The following is a 19,694-nucleotide window of genomic DNA, read 5'->3' as shown; positions in this document are numbered from 1 at the left end:
CCTCGGCTGCTTGAGTTTCTCAGAAAGCCATGGTGTCTTGCTGTGGTTCACATCTGATGGGAGTTCATATCAGCCAAGACTGTGCTCGATCTGTGTCTCCTTAGGGATCTGTGCACACAGTGCAACCAGACCCAGTGGACATTTGTGTTACACATGTGTTTGTTGCTGGCATGAAAATAGAAACTTATGTAGTCATGGGGACTTAAGATTCTGCTGTGGCCATCTTGAAATTCTCAATAATTTCATTGTATGTGTGTGTGTATGTGTGTGTGTGTGTGTGTGTGTGTGTGTGTATGAATGTGTGGTGTTGCTGGGGATTGAACCCAGGGCCTTATACACACTAAGCAAGTTCTTTAACACTGAACCACACCCCCAATCTAAGAATTTCATCTCAGAACATGTGTTTGTAAGTGAAGTTGGGTGGGACAATGGAACATAGTGGGAGAAAGCAGCAACAAGCACATGTGTGATACAAATGTCCATTGTTTTCATTTCTAAAGGTTTGTTTTGTATCCTTTTCAGAGATCATCAAGGCATGTTTAAATATGGATGTTCCCATCTGTTCTCTTTAAAAATATAGCTTACAGATACACTGTTTCCCTCATCCTTCTCTAATGGCACACAGATGTGATTTGGATGGCTGGTTGGTTGCCCCCAGCATGGATGTGCCATGTATTTGCTGGTCTCCTATCAATGGACATATGTTCCTGACTCTTTGCTGTCATGGATGATCAGGCTTTGTGCACATGGGTGGGGACCTCTGCAGTATATAAATACAAAGAGAGGTGAACTGGTGGGTCAAAAGATCTGGCTATTGTTCACATGGTGACTCCTATTCAATGTGCTTTCCAAGAGTCTGTCCCAATTCCCAATCCCTGCTGGTACAGTTGGGTACAAGGGATCATCCCCCAAACCTCCCAATCAAGTACTCTCATTCTGCCTACTGGGTGGATAGATTGACAGTTAGTGATGGAGTTTTCATTTTTACTTTTTATTATGACGATTTTAAACATGCAGCAGGGTATAAAAAAGTAGTCCAATAAGCACCCACATACCAACTGCCTAGAGTAATAATGATTGTAAACATCTTGCCAGATTTGCTTCACCATTCTTTTCATTTCTGTTGAAGTTCTTTAAATCTCAAACATCATGTCATTCCATTCCTAAATATTTTCAGATGTCATGTGAGGTTGGAAAACCCAGCTGCCTATGTATATTCTCCTGAATGTAAAATGGCTGCAGACCTGCTGCCTTTGCTCATATATGAGGCATGGGGTTGGCCTGGTCTCCTCACTATACATTTTCCCATGGAGGCTCTGGCCTCCATGGAAAAATGTATAGTCTGTCATGAGCTGTCTGTGGGCTGTGAGTGGACTGTTGCACATAGTAGCCACGTGAGAGGATAAGTCTGGCATTGGGAACTTCTCATGGCACCCCCCATAGGGATTGACCGCCTGATTCAGGTGAACTTCCCTCTCAAGCTCTGCCAAAGATCCCACACGGCACCTGAGATGGGTGTGACCTGCCAAGATGTCAGTCAACCTGCTGATTGCAAGACATCACAGAGCAAGATTCTGCCCTTGAAAACTTACCCTTGCCTTTGATGTACCTCCTTAAATAAACCACTGGAGCCATTTTTCCTTTGTCTAGTTCTAGAACCCATGTGGAACTAGATCTATCAGGGGCTTCGCTTTCTGTAAATATATCTCTGAGTATTTGTACTCTGTTATTTACTAATTATTTGAGAATGTAAGTTTTAGAGTGGGCAGGATTATCCTCAGCAGGAAGAAAAATCCCTTAATGAGACACTGGCCATCGTCCCCCTCTCCCAGCCCCCATAGTAGTCTCTCCCGCAAATGCACTGCTCCCCTAAGTCCTGCTGCCCTGGCCAGATTCTCCTTTTCTCCATCCACTCCTTCAGAATCTGATTAATGCACCCCTAGCATATGGGCCATTACCTTTTACTTGTTATGGAGGAGCAGGAAGGAAGAATGAAAGGAAGAGAAAATGGGAGGAAGAAGTGAATGATGGGAAAAAGGAGCCAAGAAAATAAGGGAGGAGGGGGAATAAAGATGGGAGAGATAGAGGCAGAGAGGGAGGAAAGAGGGAGAAGGGAAGACTCAGGGTGAAGGAAGCCTGATTATGTTCTGTCTGGAATTATTTTCCCCATGGGAGCACAACCCCATCACTCCCCCATCTGAAGCTCTTTTGGTTTCCTGTAACCTATGGGACAGAGTCCAAATGCTGAGTGTGGCATTGATGCCCTCATGAGGATGGGTAAAGTGACTCAGAGGAAGAGTCTGGATCCACAGCTGTTTGAGTCCTATCTGGCTCTGCAGGTTGAGCAGCTTACCTTTTCCTTACCTGTAAGATGGGGGGTGATAATGAAATCTACTGGATTGGGCTGTTATGAGGGTTAATTGAGATACTTCATGCAAGCACTTGGTGCCTGGTACACAGAATGTTAGCACCCATTATTGTTGTTCTTGTATCTCCATGGTCCGGGTTTGGATTTATGGGGTGGTGAGGGTATTATCATACACAGTTCCAGAAAGTTTTGTTTTCTGTTTGTTTATGTATTCATTTTTTTTTTTTTTGAGATGGTGTCTTGCTATGTAGCCCAGGCCCGTCTTGGACTCCTGAGCTCAATTGATCCTCCTGTGTTAGCCTCCTAAGGAACTGGGGATATAGGCCGCTGTGCCTCGTTATCAGATAGTACTTCCTTGATCAGTACAAATGCACTGGCTGGGCTTGAAACTTGCCTAGGATTTAAAGGCTCAGGCTCCACTAGTCCCCTGTGAGCTGCAATCTGGAAGAGCCCTTCTTTGGGAATTAGGTTTTGTCCTCACTTAACCTTGTATAAGCCATTTCCTTCTATGTACTCTCAGTTCTTCCACCTATAAAATAGAAGCAGCAATGACATCTCTCACTCTGGCTGATATGAAGATTAAATGAGGTAGGTGATGAATAATGAAGGTGCCTCCTAAACCATTTTTTGTAGGTTGCATTTTTTGTGTGTGTGTGTGGTGCTGGGGATTGAAACCAGGGCTTTGTGCATGCAAGGCAAGCACTCTACCAATTGAGCTAGATCCCCAGCCCCAAGTTGCATTTTTTATTATTTAGAAGATAATCTCTGGGCTGGATGTGTATATCTCAGTGGTGAAACACTTGTCTAGCATGATTGAGGCCCTGGGTTCAATACCTATCATCACAAAAGAAAAAAAAATTCTAGTTTTTCTAATTAGAAAAATAACATATACACATGATGAAAACTTGGGCAACTCAGAAAAGCATAAAGAGGAGAACAAATGAACAAAAAACCCACCATGATCCATATTCTAGAAACATCTTGTAACATTTTGGTTCCTTTCCATATACTCCTTTCTGTATAAACATATACACACTGTATATATGGAGTAGATCCCCTGTGTGCAGGCTGACCCACTGTGCACACTTGGACAACCTGTTGTAGGTGGAGCTGGGCTGCGGTCCTGGCTAGAGTCAAGTTATATTCTGAGCACTTCTTGTGCCATAGAGATTTCTGGAAAGCATCATTGTTAGCAGTTGTGGAACAGCTAGTTCATGGGCAAACCACTGCCATTTTAACCATTTCCTTAGCTTCTTTAAGAATTGATTTTAGGCATTAACAATGGGACATTGCCCAGAACTCCTCTGGTCAGGGCTCTGTTTCAAAAGAGGGGAGAATGGAGGCCTGTTCTAACTGTTGGAGGGAACTAAGCCCCCAGGGTCCAGAGGACTAAGTTCCCTGAGGCTGGGGCTGTTGGGGGAGGGACCAGAGGTGTTGGTGGTACAAGGAGTTCAGGGCAGAAACTCAGCTGCCCTCACCTGCAGCTGAGGTGGAGACACCAGAGGTTTCCAGGAATGAAGATTCTCCTCTAGGCTCGCCAGGCCCAGGGGCAAGGAACACAGGATTGTAATTGGGAGGAGGTTTGTTGGCCCCTGGCTTGCCTCGAGGCTGAATCAAGTTTGATTCAGTCCCTGTTCTTCCAAGATGTAAATGCTCTTTCTAACCCATTGTCAGCTCTGGGTCTGGGTTGAATGGGGAGAATGAGGCCCAGGACTGTAGTCATTGGGAGCACTCTCTCTGCACAAAGGTCCTGGGGCATCAGCTGGGCTGAAGTTTCCTCCAAAACTCAGATGAGAGACAGGGATGGAGGAGGCCAGGCTAGTCTACGTGCTTTTCCTTCTGTCATGTGACCACTATGGTTTCTGGGTATACATCTGCCCTCATCTGTGGTCTCTGGGGTCATGATCCTGAGTGTGGGCCTTTCCTTGTCACTGAGATCACAGCTCCAGCATGCAGGTCCTACCCTCAGCCCTCATCTGTCTGCTTTGAGGCCCTCCCCACGTCCCCTATCTCACTGATTATATCCCTGTACACAGCACTGCATTTCTTGCTCCAGAGCTTGGATATGACCCTGCCTTGGCCTCTGCTCCTCTTCTCCTGCCTAACAGCCACAAAACACCCAGGCCTTGGGTGTTTTGTGAGTGGGTTGGACACACTGGCCAGCACTGTCTGTTCTGGGTCACAGAAAAGGATGCTGAATGGAGCCCTATGCTTTCAGCTTGTTCCCTTATGGTTTAGTGACCAATACTGGTCTGTGTTGGGGGCATAGATGAATAAGGTATAGACCCCAGGTATGAGCCCACAGCAGCCCCTCACCATCAGCGAATCTTCCAAGAGGAAGTTTCCCTTGAACATTCAAGAGAGACAACTGGCTGCACAGGGACTGAGGAATGCAGATGGCTCAAGAGGTGCATGCTGCCAGGCACAAAGAATTGGGGTATTTGGGAGAGTCAATAGTCAACATTGCAGTAGGAGAGGTTTGGGCTGCTAGGGAGTAGGGAGGTATAAGTAGGGAGCCTGTTCAGGGAATCTGTTGCTGCAAGAAGGGGAGGCAGAGATGGCCTAAGAGGAAGGAATGTGGCAGCCAGGGCCTGGGTCTCCTGGGGCTGAATCAGGATGGTCAGAGGGACAGGGGTTCCAAGCTGCAGGGGTGGGCTGGGGGAAACCGGGGGAAGGAGTCTGATGTCTCCATAATCAGTCCATTCCACGCTGCTGCCCCATCCTTCAGAAATCTGCCCCTGGGTCTTTGCGGCTCATATCAGTGCCTTGGGTAGAGAATTAGCGAATTATAAAGGAGTATCTTTTAAACAATCCCAGGGAACATGGGAGACCTCTCTTTTACATATGGGGGCCTTGAAACTCATATTGGGGAGGGACTTGCCCAGTTTCACACTGTCATTAGGGGTAGACCTGGGGTGCTGTGAGCCAATCATCAGCCGGCAGCTGATGATTCCAGAGAGATTAACCAAGGTCCTGACCCAGTGATTGTCTGGAGTCGGGGGTCTGTTTATGTGTTTCCACAGGGAGAACAGCAGCCGATTTGGATTCCAGAAAGATTAACTAAAGAGATATCATTAGACCATGGAAACATGAAGATTTAAACACATATATTAAATTATGTAGAGACATTAATGAACAAGAGCAAGTTGTGGCAGCTGCAGTAAAACAGGCTTTAGATGCCAGAGACATTAATGAACAAGGGCAAATTGTGGCAGCTGCAGTAAAACAGGCTTTAGATGCCAGGCCAAGAACATGCTACAATTGTGAACAAACAGGACATTTTAAAAGGAATTGCCCCATTGGAAGAGGGTTTAACAAAACTAGGTATCAAAGGAGTAGAATACCAGGTATTTGCCCACGGTGCCATAGAGGGAGACATTGGGCTAATGAATGCTGTTCTCAAACCACCATAGAGGGTACTCCATTATCAAAAAACGAACAAGGACCAGGTGTTTATCCATGATATCGTGGAGAAAGGCATCAGGCTCCATTGCCAAAAAATGGACAGGGGGGCCCAATGCTCCGGGGCCCAAAACCACAAATATACGGAGCACTGGAGGAACCCAGCAACCCCATCAGGGTAGTGCCCAGGACACATTGTCCATCAGATCCCTCATCAGACAAACCAGAGGGAGCGCAGGGTTGGACATCTGCGCCTCCGCCAGAGCAGTACTAACTCCAGAGATGGGAGTTCAAATCATTCCCACAGGGGTGAAAGGACCTCTTCCCAAAGGAACAGTAGGCTTATTATTGGGACGCAGCTCTTCTACTCTAAAAGGACTTATGATAAGTCCTGGGGTAATTGATCCCGATTATGAAGGTGAAATAAAAATTATAGCCAGTTCTCCAAAGGGTATATCAGTAATTTCACCAGGAGATAGAATAGCACAGTTACTAATAATACACAGCCTACATGATAAATTTTCCAGTCGTACTGTAGAAAGAGGTTCCAAGGGATTAGGCTCCACAGGTGTAGATTGGGCTATGCTTTCTTTAAATTTAGATTCTCGCCCCATGCTAAAACTAAATATTCAAGGACATGAATTTAATGGGATACTGGATACAGGTGCAGACCTTAGCATCATCTCTCGTCAAGAATGGCCAAAACATTGGCCATTACAACAAGCCACTCAAACGCTTCGAGGCCTAGGAGTGCAACTAATCCCCATAGAAGTGCAATGGTATTAGATTGGAAGGATCCTGAAGGATGTGAAGGAACTATACAGCCATATGTATTGGATCATCTTCCTATAAATTTATGGGGACGAGATGTCCTAGATCAATTAGGTTTGACATTAACAAATAACATCAACCAAAATGCACCCACTATTATGACTAGACAAGGTTTTAGGAAAGGAAAAAGATTAGAAAAACAAGAACAAGGTATAGCAGCACCAATACAAATAGATCAAGGAACAGAAAGACATGGGTTGGATTTTCAGAAAGGGCCACTGAGACAATAAAAATTACTTGGAAATCAGAAAGACCAGTATGGGTTCCTCAGTGGCCCCTGACTAAAGAAAAGATACAAGCAGCCCATGACCTGGTCAAACAACAATTAGCAGAAGGACATATACAACCTTCTGTATCCCCGTACGGGCCACCAAATGCCGCAGTCTGGCTGGGCACAATCAGGAGCCACTTGTCAAAAGAAACTAACTTTATTTTTAGAACCACACACGCCAAACAAAATAGCCTCTCAGGAAAAACCCTCAGAGCCTCAACTGCCACCACCGGCTTTCCACAAACCTCTCTCTCCCACACAAGCTTCTCTCCACCTCCCACCTTGGCCCCAGCAACACTGGGGTAAGCTCTCAGGCCTGCAGATCCTCAGGGATAGGCCTCATCTTAGAAAAGGGGCCCAAACCTTTTTCCCCCACACCTCTTATGCCACATAGGGTCAGAGATTCAGGGAGCTCACCTTTTGACAGAGCCCTGGCACTAGGATGAGGTATCTGATCTCTAGGAGAGATTAAACTGGGTGTTACAACCTGCTAAAAACACATTTCAGTGGCTTTCATTAATTCTCCACAGATGGTACAATTTTTAGTCAAGTTACTGTCCATGACACTTTAAAATCTTATTTGCTGACATTACAAGAATTGGGAGATTTTCCATTGAAACCTAATGTTTGGGTGTGGGAATCAACAAACACCAGCCACATGAGAATAGGCAGGTTATTTAGCCTGAGCTGCTATTGCAAAGAAGCTGGACACCATCACCGCATGTGGCTGAGGTTCCTGGGCAGACGGGGAAGCAGTTCAGCTTCTAAGGGGAAAGGGAGACTCTGGTGAACCCTAATGGTGGCTGGAGAAGGTAGAGGTGGGGCCTCCTATGTGACTGGTTAGGGAATATATTTGGATTTCTCTGGTTGGTCCTAAATTAGAAGTGGGATCAAAACTAGGGAAGCTGTCAGTTACTAAACAAATTCTGGTGATTTCGGCTTATTTGTTGTTTGGCTTCCTGGATTACTGCTAGAGGGAGTCTTCTGACTTCCTGTCTTGGGCTGGTGGCTGCAGATTTCGGCTCAGAGATCTATTCTTGTGTGTGGTCTGGATGCTGCCTGTGTGTGACATATAGTTTCTCCCTGGATCTCTTGATAATCAGAGGACGGACCTTCAATGTTGGTGGGAAGTGAGCCTTTAGGGGATTGTGGGACCCCTGTCTCTTCCTTTTTTTTTTTTTTTTTCCTGTTCTGGCTCTGAGGGGAGAACGTGGCTCTACCATGCACCCTAGACTACAGGCCTAAATGCAATTGGACCAACTGATTGTGGACTGAAATCTCCAAAAACTGTGAGCCAAAATAAAGCTTTTCTCTTGGTAACTTTTCTCCTGTGGATGACTCAGGAAGCTGAAAATCTTGCAAGATCAGGAAGCCAACAGGAACCTAGAGTGGTAAGCCCCCACAGCATCTCCTGGTCCAAGGACTTAGCCTGAAGGTATGCTATGCCTCTGACCTCTTCCTTGCATAGGAGGGATGCAGATTAAAACCCATCAAGATGTGGGAGGAAGGCACCTCAGCTTATCACACAGCCATGCCAGCTTTCTTTAGTAACATGTCTCATTACTGGTGATATTAACCTTGATTAACTTTTGTTGGTGTCTCTGTCTCCACTGCTGAGAAAGAGACAAGCAACCCTGACATGTGAGCCAAGCCTTGGGGGTTCCTTTGAACATACATCTGGATCTCAGAGGGGATGTCTTCACCATCATGTCAGAAAACTATGATCCAAATCACAAAATGGCTGATAGCCCCCTCTCCTGGCTTATGTGAGTCATTACCGCTCTACCAATCACAGCTCTAGCCTCCTGCTGTGGACCTAAAATTGTTAGATATCCATAGAGTTACTCTCTCTGCCTGGGTGGTGGCACATTACTGTAATTCCAGCTACTTGGGAGACTGAGGCAGGAGAGTCTCAAGTTCGAGTTCAGTCTGGGCAACTCTGTGAGACTCTGTCCTATAAAGGACTGGGAGTGGGCTGAGATTGTGGCTCAGTGGCAGAGTGCTTCCTTTGCAAGTATGAGGCACTGGGTTTGATCCTCAGCACCACATGAAAATAAATAAATAAAATAAAGGTACATCTACAACAAATATATATATATATATATATATATATATATATATAAAAGGACAACTAAATATGTATATATATAAAAAGACTGGGAGTGTAGCTCAGTGGTAGAATATCCTTGGGTTCAACCCTCAGTACCAGGAGTTTGCAGGGTAGAGGATTTTTTTTTCCCTCTTGCTGACTGACAGATTCCCAATCTAGAGCAAAGTTCTGTTTTCTTAAATCCTCTCCCAAGCCAAGGCCACATCTTATGAAGCCTTTCTAATTTCCCTTCCCGAGGCACCCTGTGCTTCTCTAGGGTGTCTTCTCCCTCTCTACTGCTATACATTATCAACCCAACTTCTTCAGCCACAAGTGTGTTCTGGCTGCCCTCTCCTGGAGGTCCTGGACAAAGCTGGGATGGATGATGACAAAACCAGGCCTGGATGTAAAATAAACTATAAGAACACTGTGCCAGGGGAAAGGACAAATTTCCCTCCCCTTTCAACCCTTCTTTAGGAAACTAATTAACAGCACAGACCCCTACATTTTGGATTGTAAATAACTACTTCTGGGAAACTAAGTACTCCCCTTTGAAGTGTAAAGGCCCCTGTTGAAACTTTGGGATCAAGACTAGAGATTATTAAAGGCCATGTGAGAGGAGCCAGTTTTTACCATTATTGCACCAATATCTAACAAAATGAAATTAAACATCTCTCACCATGCACAAAATTCAACTCAAAGTGGATCAAGGACCTAGGAATTAAACCAGATACTTTGCACCTAATGGAAGAAAACAGTAGGCCCAAATCTCCATCATGTAGGATTAGACCCCAACTTCCTTAATAAGGCTCCTATAGCACAAGAATTAAAAAAAAAGCATTAATAAATGAGATGGATTCAATCCAAAAGGCTTCTTCTCAGCAAAAGAAACAATCAGTGAGGTGAACAGAGAGCCTACAGAATGAAAGCAAATCTTTAAAATAAGCACATCAGATAGAGCACTAATCTGTAGGATATATAAAGCCCTCAAAAACCTTAATACCAAAAAATCAAATAACCCAATCAATAAATAGGCCAAGGAACTGAACAGACACTTCTCAGAAGAGGATATATAAGCAATCAACAATATATGAAAAAATGTTCAACATATCTAGCAATTAGAGAAATACAAATCAAAACTACTCTAAGACTTTATCTCACTGCAGTCAGAATGGCAGCTATCAAGAATACAAACAACAATAAGTGTTGGCAAAGATGTGGGGGGAAAGGCACACTCTTACATTGCTGGTGGGACTGCAAATTGGTGCAGCCAATCTGGAAAGCAGTATGGAGATTCCTTGGAAAACTTGGAATGGAACAACCATTTGACCCAGCTATCCCACTCCTCGGTCTATACCCAAAGGACTTAAAATCAGCATACTACAGGGACACAGCCACATCAATGTTTATAGCAGCTCAATTCACAATAACTAAACTGTGGAACCAATGCAGATGCCCTTTGATAGATGAATGGATGAAGACATAGTGGTGTATATACACAATGGAATATTACTCAGCATCAAAAGAGAATAAAATTATGGCAATTGCAGGTAAATGGATAGAGTTGGAGAATATCATGCTAAGCAAAGTAAGCCAATCCTGAAAAACCAAAGGCCAAATGTTCTCTCTGATAAGTGGATGCTGATCCATAATGGGGGTTGGAGGGGTGAGAGTGGAGGTACTTTGATTGGGAAAAGGGGGAGGAAGAGAAGGGAAGAAGAGATGCAGGTAGGAAAGATGGTGGAATGGGATGGACATCATTACCCTAGGTACATGTATGACTGCACATGTGGTGCTACTCTATATCATGTACAACAGGAAAAACATAAAGTTGTGTTCCACTTGTGTAGAATGATTCAAAAAGCTTTCTACTGTCATGTGTAACTGAGTAGAATTAATAAAAAATCAACTAAAAAAACCACTCTCTTCTTTATAAATTATCCTGTGGTAATTTATAAAGTCTGTGGTCTTCCACTGTAGCAATAAAAAACAGAGAAAGACAGGGCTCCTGAGAGAAGCAGAGATTAGGAGCTCAGGGTTGAGCACCAGAGCCAGACACACTATCTCCCATGGAGAGCTTGCTTCCCTCCAGACCCACGGAGAGAACAAACCAAGGCAATTCCTCCTGATGGCTGTTGGAAAGCAGGTCACTGGGAGGAACTACTGCTGGTACACTATCCTCTGGGTAACAGGTTCTTTATCTCCCATCTTGTTCCTTTCATTCCTTTATTATTAATAATCATATCTTACTTTTCAAATCCCAAACCTAGCTCAGAATGTTATTCCAACAGAAGCTGCCATGAAGCTGCAGTATGAAGAAATGCATGACCTGATTCACTAGAGTAGTTGAGTAGGATCCAGGCTGTCCTGCCCAGGCTTCAGGTACTACCCAGGGGGACCCAGGTAAGGAGGACCTAGCCCCAGCAAGGAAGGGTATGTTTAGAAAAAAAATTACTTGCTGCCCCTAGGTTTCAACTCTGGATGGACCAGCTCTATATGCCAGGGCAGTGCCATGCCACTGGACACTAGAGTACACACTATATGCTGCCTATAACCACAGGATGCACAGGACAGAGAAGAGAGCATTAGCACTCCTATGACTTTCCTAAGTTAGCAGGTAAAGCAGACAGCCTGATATTTCAGAAAAAATAGTAAAGCAACATTTCCTGTATACATCTGCTTTAAAATTATAGCTTAAAAGCTATGCTTCAAGAGTAAGTAAATAAACAAGATTAGGACTTATTTATAAGAAAAAAATTAGAAGTCCCACTCTCATAAATAAGTCTGGGTCATGTAGGTCCTAATCTTATAAATAAGTCTATATTACAGCAAGAACATTTCATTATACAAATCACAAAAGTACATTATGTTTACAAGGTATGCATGTGGAAAGGAGTCTCTGATCTTCAGTTTCACTCTCCTCAGCCCAGATGTAATGAGCCCTTCCCCTGGTAATTGGTGATGGCTTGATTGGGAACCTGCATTCACATTCTTGCCTTCAGTGTGGTTTAGATTAATAGTATCCAATACATTTCATAATTTATGTATAATCTATATATAATGGCTGATACTATCTTGATGAAATCTTTCTTTCTAAAAAAATCATCTTGTTTGGTGTTGGGGATAAAATCTAGGACTGCATACCTGGTAGGCAAATGCTCTACCCCCAAGATGAACTCCCAACTCATTAAAAAAACATCAGTTTTATGGTTGGGGCTGGGGCTCAGTGGTAAGGCACTCACCTGGCACACAGGAGGCATTAGCTAGGAAGTCAGTAAAATGTTAAAAAGGAGTAGTAGGAGAGAATACCCTTGATTGTTCCTGATCTTAGTGGGAAAGTTTCAAGTTTATTATCTTTAAGAATGAGGTAGGGGTGATATGGCAGCTAGCGCCCAGGTAGCAGGGGTAGCCAGCTGTGGCAAGTTGCTAACACTCGGCTAGAAGTCACCCAAGCCCGAGGGTGGAAAGTGGTGAGAAGGAGCCCAGGCACTGCGGGGGTGACTGTGCCACTGGTGGCAAGTCCCTGGTGCAAGCCCAGGCCAGGCCTCTGCATTTCTAGGCAGATAGCAATGGTTGGCACGAGCCCCGCCCTTCGTGGAATTCTGAGTGTTTGGGTCATAATTGACCCCCCAGCATTCCAGGAGTTTCAGAGCAGAGGTGGATAGAGACGGAGGTGGTTTTCAGAGGTGGATAGAGACAGAGGTGGTTTTCAGAGGTGGATAGAGACAGAGGTGGTTTTCAGAGTGGGTCTGATGGCTCACTGAAATTGGGGAGATGTCATCCTGGTTTAGAGGCCTAGGCTCCAGCTTGGGCCACTCCTTGGGTCAGGTGGGGGACAGCTTGTCTTCCCTCACTGGCCATACGTCCAATGTCACCAAGGACGCGGTTCTCGATGAATTCGAGGAGGTAGAAGCAGGTTTACCTAGTTATTGGAGAAAGAACATTGAAGATACCAAATGGATGATCAGATATGACAATGAAAGACTTAAAAACTATTGTTCTGACCTGGAAGAAAGGTATGCAGCATCCGAGCTACGCATCCAACATCAATCTGCAAATCACCGAAATGAACTGGCACAGAAAGAAGTCGAAATCTGGCAACTGAAAGCAAGACAGTTTGTACTAGAAGATGAGTTGTTGCAACTGAAGTCAGCTGCCCAACCACTGCATTCAGGAGCTGGTGGTGTACCGTCAACCACTGCCCTGTCTTCATTCGGTCATGACATCAGTCATGGTTCAGCTTTTCCCGGTGATGACATGGACTTCAGTGACATCATTTCAGCACAACAAGAAATCAACAGACTGTCAATTGAAGTTTCAAGACTCGAATTCGAAGTTGGCCGTTGGAGCGCTGTTGCTCAGGCACAGGCAACACATAATTCAGATCAAAGTGAAATCTGCCAACTACAAAATACTATTAAGCTACTTGAACAAAACCGAAATCAAGACCTTGATAATCACCAAGGTGAAATTGCAGTTTTGCAGAATGTACATCAACAGAAACTGGCAGAGATGAGTCGCCAGTATCGAGAGGAACTAAATGACTCTGAAGAAAGAATTAGAAAACTTGAAAATCAGTTACAGCAAGGTGACTCGGGAGTAACAGTAACTGATGAGTCTAAAATCTGTGACTTGCAAAAAACGATTCAGGTTCTACAAACTGAAAAACTAGAGTCTGCCAGGAAGATCGAAGAACTTGAGGATCAACTAAAAGACATAAATGAACAATTATCTTTGGCACAAAATGATACAGAGGTCTTGAAGAGAGAAAAAGAGCAGCTCAGTATGGAAAAGCACCAAATAATGGAACAGTGTGAAACCTTGAAGCTGGAATGGAGTCAATTGCAGCCTTCTGTGATGGAGCAGAAAGATGAGGAAATTGGGAATGTGCAGAAAACCAGTGAACAAATAAAAGCCCAGTTGCAGGAAGACACACACAACACTCCAGCAGACAATTCTGATAGTTTCCAAATAATAAAAGTTAAAAGTCTTCGTATAGAAAACGGAAGTGAAAAACACAACCTGTGTAACCATGAAACTGTAAAAGGAGGGAAAGGAATCCAACAACATGAACTTGAAATTCAACTTGTAAATGAAAAGAGTAGATTTTTAACCAACCAGATTGATCAGCTGTCTGAAGATGAAGTTGGTCAACTCACTCAAGCTATCCAGCAACAAGCTCTTCAGGCTAAAACTTATTCAGGAAAACTTGATATGATTCCACTCCAGCTCTTGGCTGCGTTATCACGTACCTCCCAGTCAGCAGAGGTCCAAGAGCTGAGACAGTCACTGCAAGAAAAGGAGGCTACCATTAGGATGCTCCAGGAAAATAACCACAGGTTGTCTGATGCAATTGCTGCTGCCACAGACAGAGAAAACAAAGAACATGAAGAAATGGATTCCGAAATTAAACAGCTCAAGGAAGAACAAGATGTGTTAAACACTTTACTGAAGGAAAAAGACCTCTTCATCCAAGCCAAAAGTGATCAGTTTCTTTCTTCCAATGAAAAGCTCACTGACAAAGTGAATGAAAATGAGTTGTTGAGGCAAGCAATAACCAACCTAAAAGAGAGAACATTAATTTTAGAAATGGTCATTTCTCAACTCAAAAGGGAAAATTAAAAAATGACAGAAACATCTCAAGAAAAGGAAATGGAGTATCAAGCATTACAAGAGACCAACTTGAAGTTCTCTGTGATCCTGCTAGAACAAGAGTATGAGTGCCAGTCCATGAAGGAGCAAGCTCTTGCCTTTGAGCAGCTGTTACTAGAGAAAGAAGATGGCAAGGCTGGGGACTTAAGTCAACTTTTAAAAGCACTTGAATCCATGCAGGAGAAGACCATCCTATTTCAGCAGGAGAGAAACCAAGTCACCTTGTCTCTAAAGCACCAACAGATGGCAAACCGGACCTTAGAGCAAGAGGTTCAACACTTACATGACAAAGAATTACACTTGAAGCAGGAGGTACAAAGCCTGAGGAGCCATCTTCTAGAATCAGAAGATTCTTACAGCCGGGAAATTGGGGCTGCAGAGAAGAGAGAGAGGAACCTAAGAGAGAAAGTCACACTATTGGAGGAAAAGCTGCTCTCCTCTTCTAATGCAAGTCATCAAGCCAGTGTGCAGGTAGAGTCCCTGCAGAAACAGGTGCGTTTACTCTCCCAAGAGAGGGATGAGAACGCCCTGCAGCTTTCGCTCTACCAGGAACAAGGAAAGCAGTATGCCATGTTACTCACTAACCTGCAAAAGGTTCTAGAGAGTTCCCAAGAAGAAGAAAAAGCTATGTATTCCGCTGAATTAGAAAAGGTAAGACAACGTACCACTGAATGGAAGGAAAAGGCAGAAAATCTAGAAAGAGAGGCATTGTTATTACAGGAACGCTTGGATGAAGCCAACCGTATGTTGGATTCAGCAACCAGACCTACACAACAGTTACATCAAAAGGAAGAACAGATTGAACAAAGTGAGCTCCCAGGAGAAATATTGGACGATGCCCAAAAGGAATGGATGAACTCGGAAAATGGCACAGAAGGAAAAGTGGACAAAGCCCTAATGAGAAACCTGTTCATCGGGCATTTCCAGACACCGAAAAATCAGCGTCCCAAAGTGTTAAGGTTAATGGGAAGCATCCTGGGCATTCAAAAGGAGGAAATGGAGCAGTTGTTGAGTGGATATGATGGTGGTGTTACTAAGTGGATGATGGGATGGCTTGCAGGAGGATCCCAATGTGTCCCCAACCCACATTTGACACCAAATGAGCAACCTGGGCTGAAGAGTTCTTTTTCAGAACTTTTTGTCCAATTTCTGGAAACAGAATCTCATTCATCCATTTCATCACCAAAACTTTCTGCTCGTGCCATGAAGTGTCTAGACTCCAGAGGAAGGAGAAGGGAACGTGCAAAAATACCAAGAAGTGTGACAGACACAGCAGAATTCAGAGCTGGTAAAAGAGAGGCTGTGAATCCATTCTTGGCACCGCGTTCTGTGGCTGTGCCACTGATTAGCCTAGATGGACTTGGACCTGGTGGACCTGGGAATCTCCTTTTGAATCCCATCGCAGACTTCATGCCCACCTTTACACCATTGCCAGTGTCGCCAGACAATAGCGCCAGGGTTGTACTAAAGGACCTTTGAAAGCAATTCAAAGTGATTCTCAAGCCAGAGATGAGTTAGCACTTTAAAGAAGAAATAAACATTTTGTTCTTTTTATAAAGTGGCCTTTTCAAAAAGAAGTGGTGTATTTGTAGGGACAAAGAAAAAAGTTGATCCATAGAAGTTCCAGGTCTTTTGTCTCCCCCTCCCCATTTTTAGTGTGTGTGTGTTTGCTGTGGCACAGTTTTAAAATAAATTTTTCTTTTTTTTTATTTTTTATTGTGGGTTGTTCAAAACATTACAAATTTCTTGACATATCATATTCCACACTTTGATTCAAGTGGGTTATGAACTCCCACCTTCACCCCATACACAGATTGCAGAATCACATCAGTTACACATCCATTGATTTACATATTGCCATACTAAATTTTTCTTTGTTTACCGCAGTCCTCGTTTTCATGTGATATTTTGCTCTGATGCTATCAGGTAATCAACAGCAATAATAACCATAGCTCCAACCCCCTTTTTTTTAAGGATTATATTTGTTACATTTAATTATATTAAGATAAAAATGATACATTTATATAGCAGACAGAATAGAAGAAAAATCCAACCCATATGAAACCCATATGAAAAAGATACATACCTCAGAATTTGGGCTAGATGAAAACAAAATATGAAGTACCAAAATATTGTAAATTCTTTAGTTCATAAAAGAAAACACTGTATAACTACTAAAAGAAAATTACAGTGGGAGGGCCTGAACATGAAGTTTAGTGGATAAATTCTAAGATTCTTTTAACCCAAATACTATGACACCTATCCATTTAACTTCATTCTATAAAAAGTCACTTGACGTTCATTTCGTTTTCTAGATGTTACATATGTCCAGAAGGAAGATGACATTTGTCAGTCAGACCCAAAGTATAATCACATGCATCCTTTTTAATTTGTAAGAATGTATCATTAAGTATCTGGACTGTTTACATACTTTGCTCTGGGCCCTTCAGTAATGCTTACAAACACATTTTTAAAAACATTTGATCAAGGAAAAAAGTGGGATAGAGAAATAAAACATTACAAAGTTTTGAAAGATGAAAAAGTTAACAAAGAAGTAGATAAGTCCTTTCTTATTTTGGTAAATTAAGGTAAAAGATAAATCAAAAGTTTCTAGCTTAAGTCAGGTGATATCAGAGAAGTGAGAAAGCAGATTATGTAGCAAATGCTTCTCTGACACCTGTAATTTCTAAAACCATTAAGAAAATTTTGATGAAAATTGATTGAAATAAAATTTAATATAAATGAAATTATTTAAAATAAATCATTATAATTTATTAAGAATTAGTTTCACTAATTTAATTTATTTTATTAATTTAATTATGAATTTAATTAATTTCATTAATTAATTTTATTTATGAATTAAAATAAATTTAATGATTTATGTTTAAAATTTTCTTGAATTTTTTAGACTGGTTTAAAAATTAATTTAAATAAATTTTAATAGAAATCAAATTATTTAATATTCATTATATAATTTAATATAAATTTTAATAAAATTAATTTGGTAAAATGTTCTCAATGGTTTTAGAAATGGCAGGTGTCGGAGAACTATTTGCTATATAATCTACTTTTTTCTCTTCTTTGATTTCACCTAACTTGAGCTGGAAACTTTTGATTCATCTTTTATCTTAATTTAAAAAAATAAAAAGCGAAGACAAAATACCTAAGTGGCTATATAGATCAGACAAGAAAGTGGGAAGACAGTGGAGTATATAAAACAAACACACATATATATCAAGAAAAATAAAAAATGTTAAAATAGCAGAAATTGGTGGGAGAAAAGAGAAAGAAAAAAATTAAAAATAAAAAAAGAATAAAAAGAATGTACAACACAACTCAAATATACTATTCAGACATCCCAGTCTTCAAAATCCTAATTCATGCAATGTACTTGGCTTGACACATGTTGGGGATGTGAGGGCAGGAGACAGGAGAGGGAGAAGGGAAAAAAAAAGGGAAAAAAATCTTGAATGAAGACACAGGGCTTGTTTTGCTTGGTGATTGGTATCTTTCCTGCTTCCCTTCTCATCTGATAGGTGGTGTCCTCTGTTGTCAGCTGGTATCTTCACCCTCAGGGTGGTGAGGGTAATTAGAGTGTCACTGTGCCAGGTTAGTGGCTGCTGTAGAGGGGGGGAGTTAGAAACTGGGTACGTGGAGGATGGTGATGAAGGTGGCCCAAGATGGAGGCTCCTGCTTTCAGAGTTGAGGTGTTGATTGGCTGGGGGGAGCCAGGTGATGATTTTGGATATGTGCGCTGACTTCAGAGGCTGTGTGAAATTCCTGGGTGCAGGCAGGCTACTGCACATAGGAGGCTGTGTCCACTGCTGCAGAATCCCAAGACAGAAGTGACCAGGGGAGCCCCACATAGATAGATGCGGATCCACACGGGGGTGGCGGTCTGAGTTCCTACTGGTGGGAAGCTGCCAGGTGTCCTCCATGGGAGCGGCATCAATGCTTTCTGCTTGAGTGTGTGGCTGAAAGTTCTTCACGGGTGCTGCTGCCACCTCTGATGGTCTCCCTGGGGTACCCAGTAGTCCTGTGTGAGCAAGTAGTTGGGAGACCTACTCTGATGCTGAGGCCTGGAGCCCTGGATGAGTGCAGGGGGGCAGGAAGATTGCTTGCAGAGAAGCAGTATTCTCACTACTTGCATCCCAGGTCAGGGAGCAACACAGAATGCTTCCTCTCTCTGGCCCGCCATCCTGGATCCAGAAATAGAAACATTTATATAGCAAGAAAAGGTGAAAACAGCCTAGTCCAAATATGTAAAGAGGTCTGGCTCCAACTAAAGCAAAATTTGATTGTCAATTTTGCTGTCATTACTGTATATTTCTAATGTATTTGGGAGACTGAAGTTTTGATTATATGTTGATGGTTAAAATTTGTTTTTCCAAAAAATTAACAGGTGACACTGTGTGAAACAGCATCACCTCTCTTCTTAACTAACTTATTTATATAGCCATTCTTCTGTACATTGTAAAGGAAGTTCCCATAGTAGTTCATATGAGAAATATTCACCTGCTTCCTGAGCTATGCCCAGTTGGCATCATAGATGCTCCTGTACTTAACCCCACCATACACAATTTAAAAATATCAATTTCAGGCAAGGAAATAGAGGATGCCATCAGTAGCCTACCAACCAAGAAAAGCCCAGGATTGGAGGGATGCCCAGCTGAGTTCTAAAATACATTTAAAGAAGAACTAACATCAATGCTTCTCAAACTATTTCATGAAATATAAAAAGAGGGAACACTTCCAAACACATTCTATGAGGCCAATATTACCCTGGCTCCAAAACCAGACAAAGACACAGCAAAGAAACAGAATTTCAGACCAATATCTCTAATAAACATAGATACAAAAATTTTCAATAAAATTCTGGCAAATTGAATACAAAAACATATCAAAAAGATAGTGCACCATGATCAAGCAAGGTTTATCCCAGGAATGCAAGATTGGTTCAACATACAGAAATCAATAAATCATATCAGTAGACTTAAAGATAAGAATAATAGGATCATCTCAATAGACACAGAAAAAGCATTCGAAAAAAATGCACCCCTTCATGTTCAAAATGCTAGAAA

The 19,694-nt window shown here is 42.5% G+C and overlaps 1 protein-coding gene across 1 annotated transcript; it reads left to right on the top strand.

Annotated features, from left to right (window-relative positions):
* Window positions 1–12,735: 12,735 nt before the first annotated feature.
* LOC124088303 (thyroid receptor-interacting protein 11-like) lies at window positions 12,736–16,131 on the top strand. Its single transcript, XM_046437839.1, is given in 1 exon segment — window positions 12,736–16,131. A coding segment is annotated over 1 exon segment (3,396 nt).
* Window positions 16,132–19,694: the final 3,563 nt, after the last annotated feature.

This window comes from Marmota monax, unplaced genomic scaffold (genome assembly GCF_021218885.2).
Source record: "Marmota monax isolate L192 unplaced genomic scaffold, Marmota_monax_Labrador192_F-V1.1 WCK01_AAM20220418_F8-fsc00109, whole genome shotgun sequence".
NCBI classification, from domain to species: domain Eukaryota; kingdom Metazoa; phylum Chordata; class Mammalia; order Rodentia; family Sciuridae; genus Marmota; species Marmota monax.
Note: the sequence above shows the minus strand (reverse complement) of the source record. Positions and strands in the feature narration are given on the sequence as shown.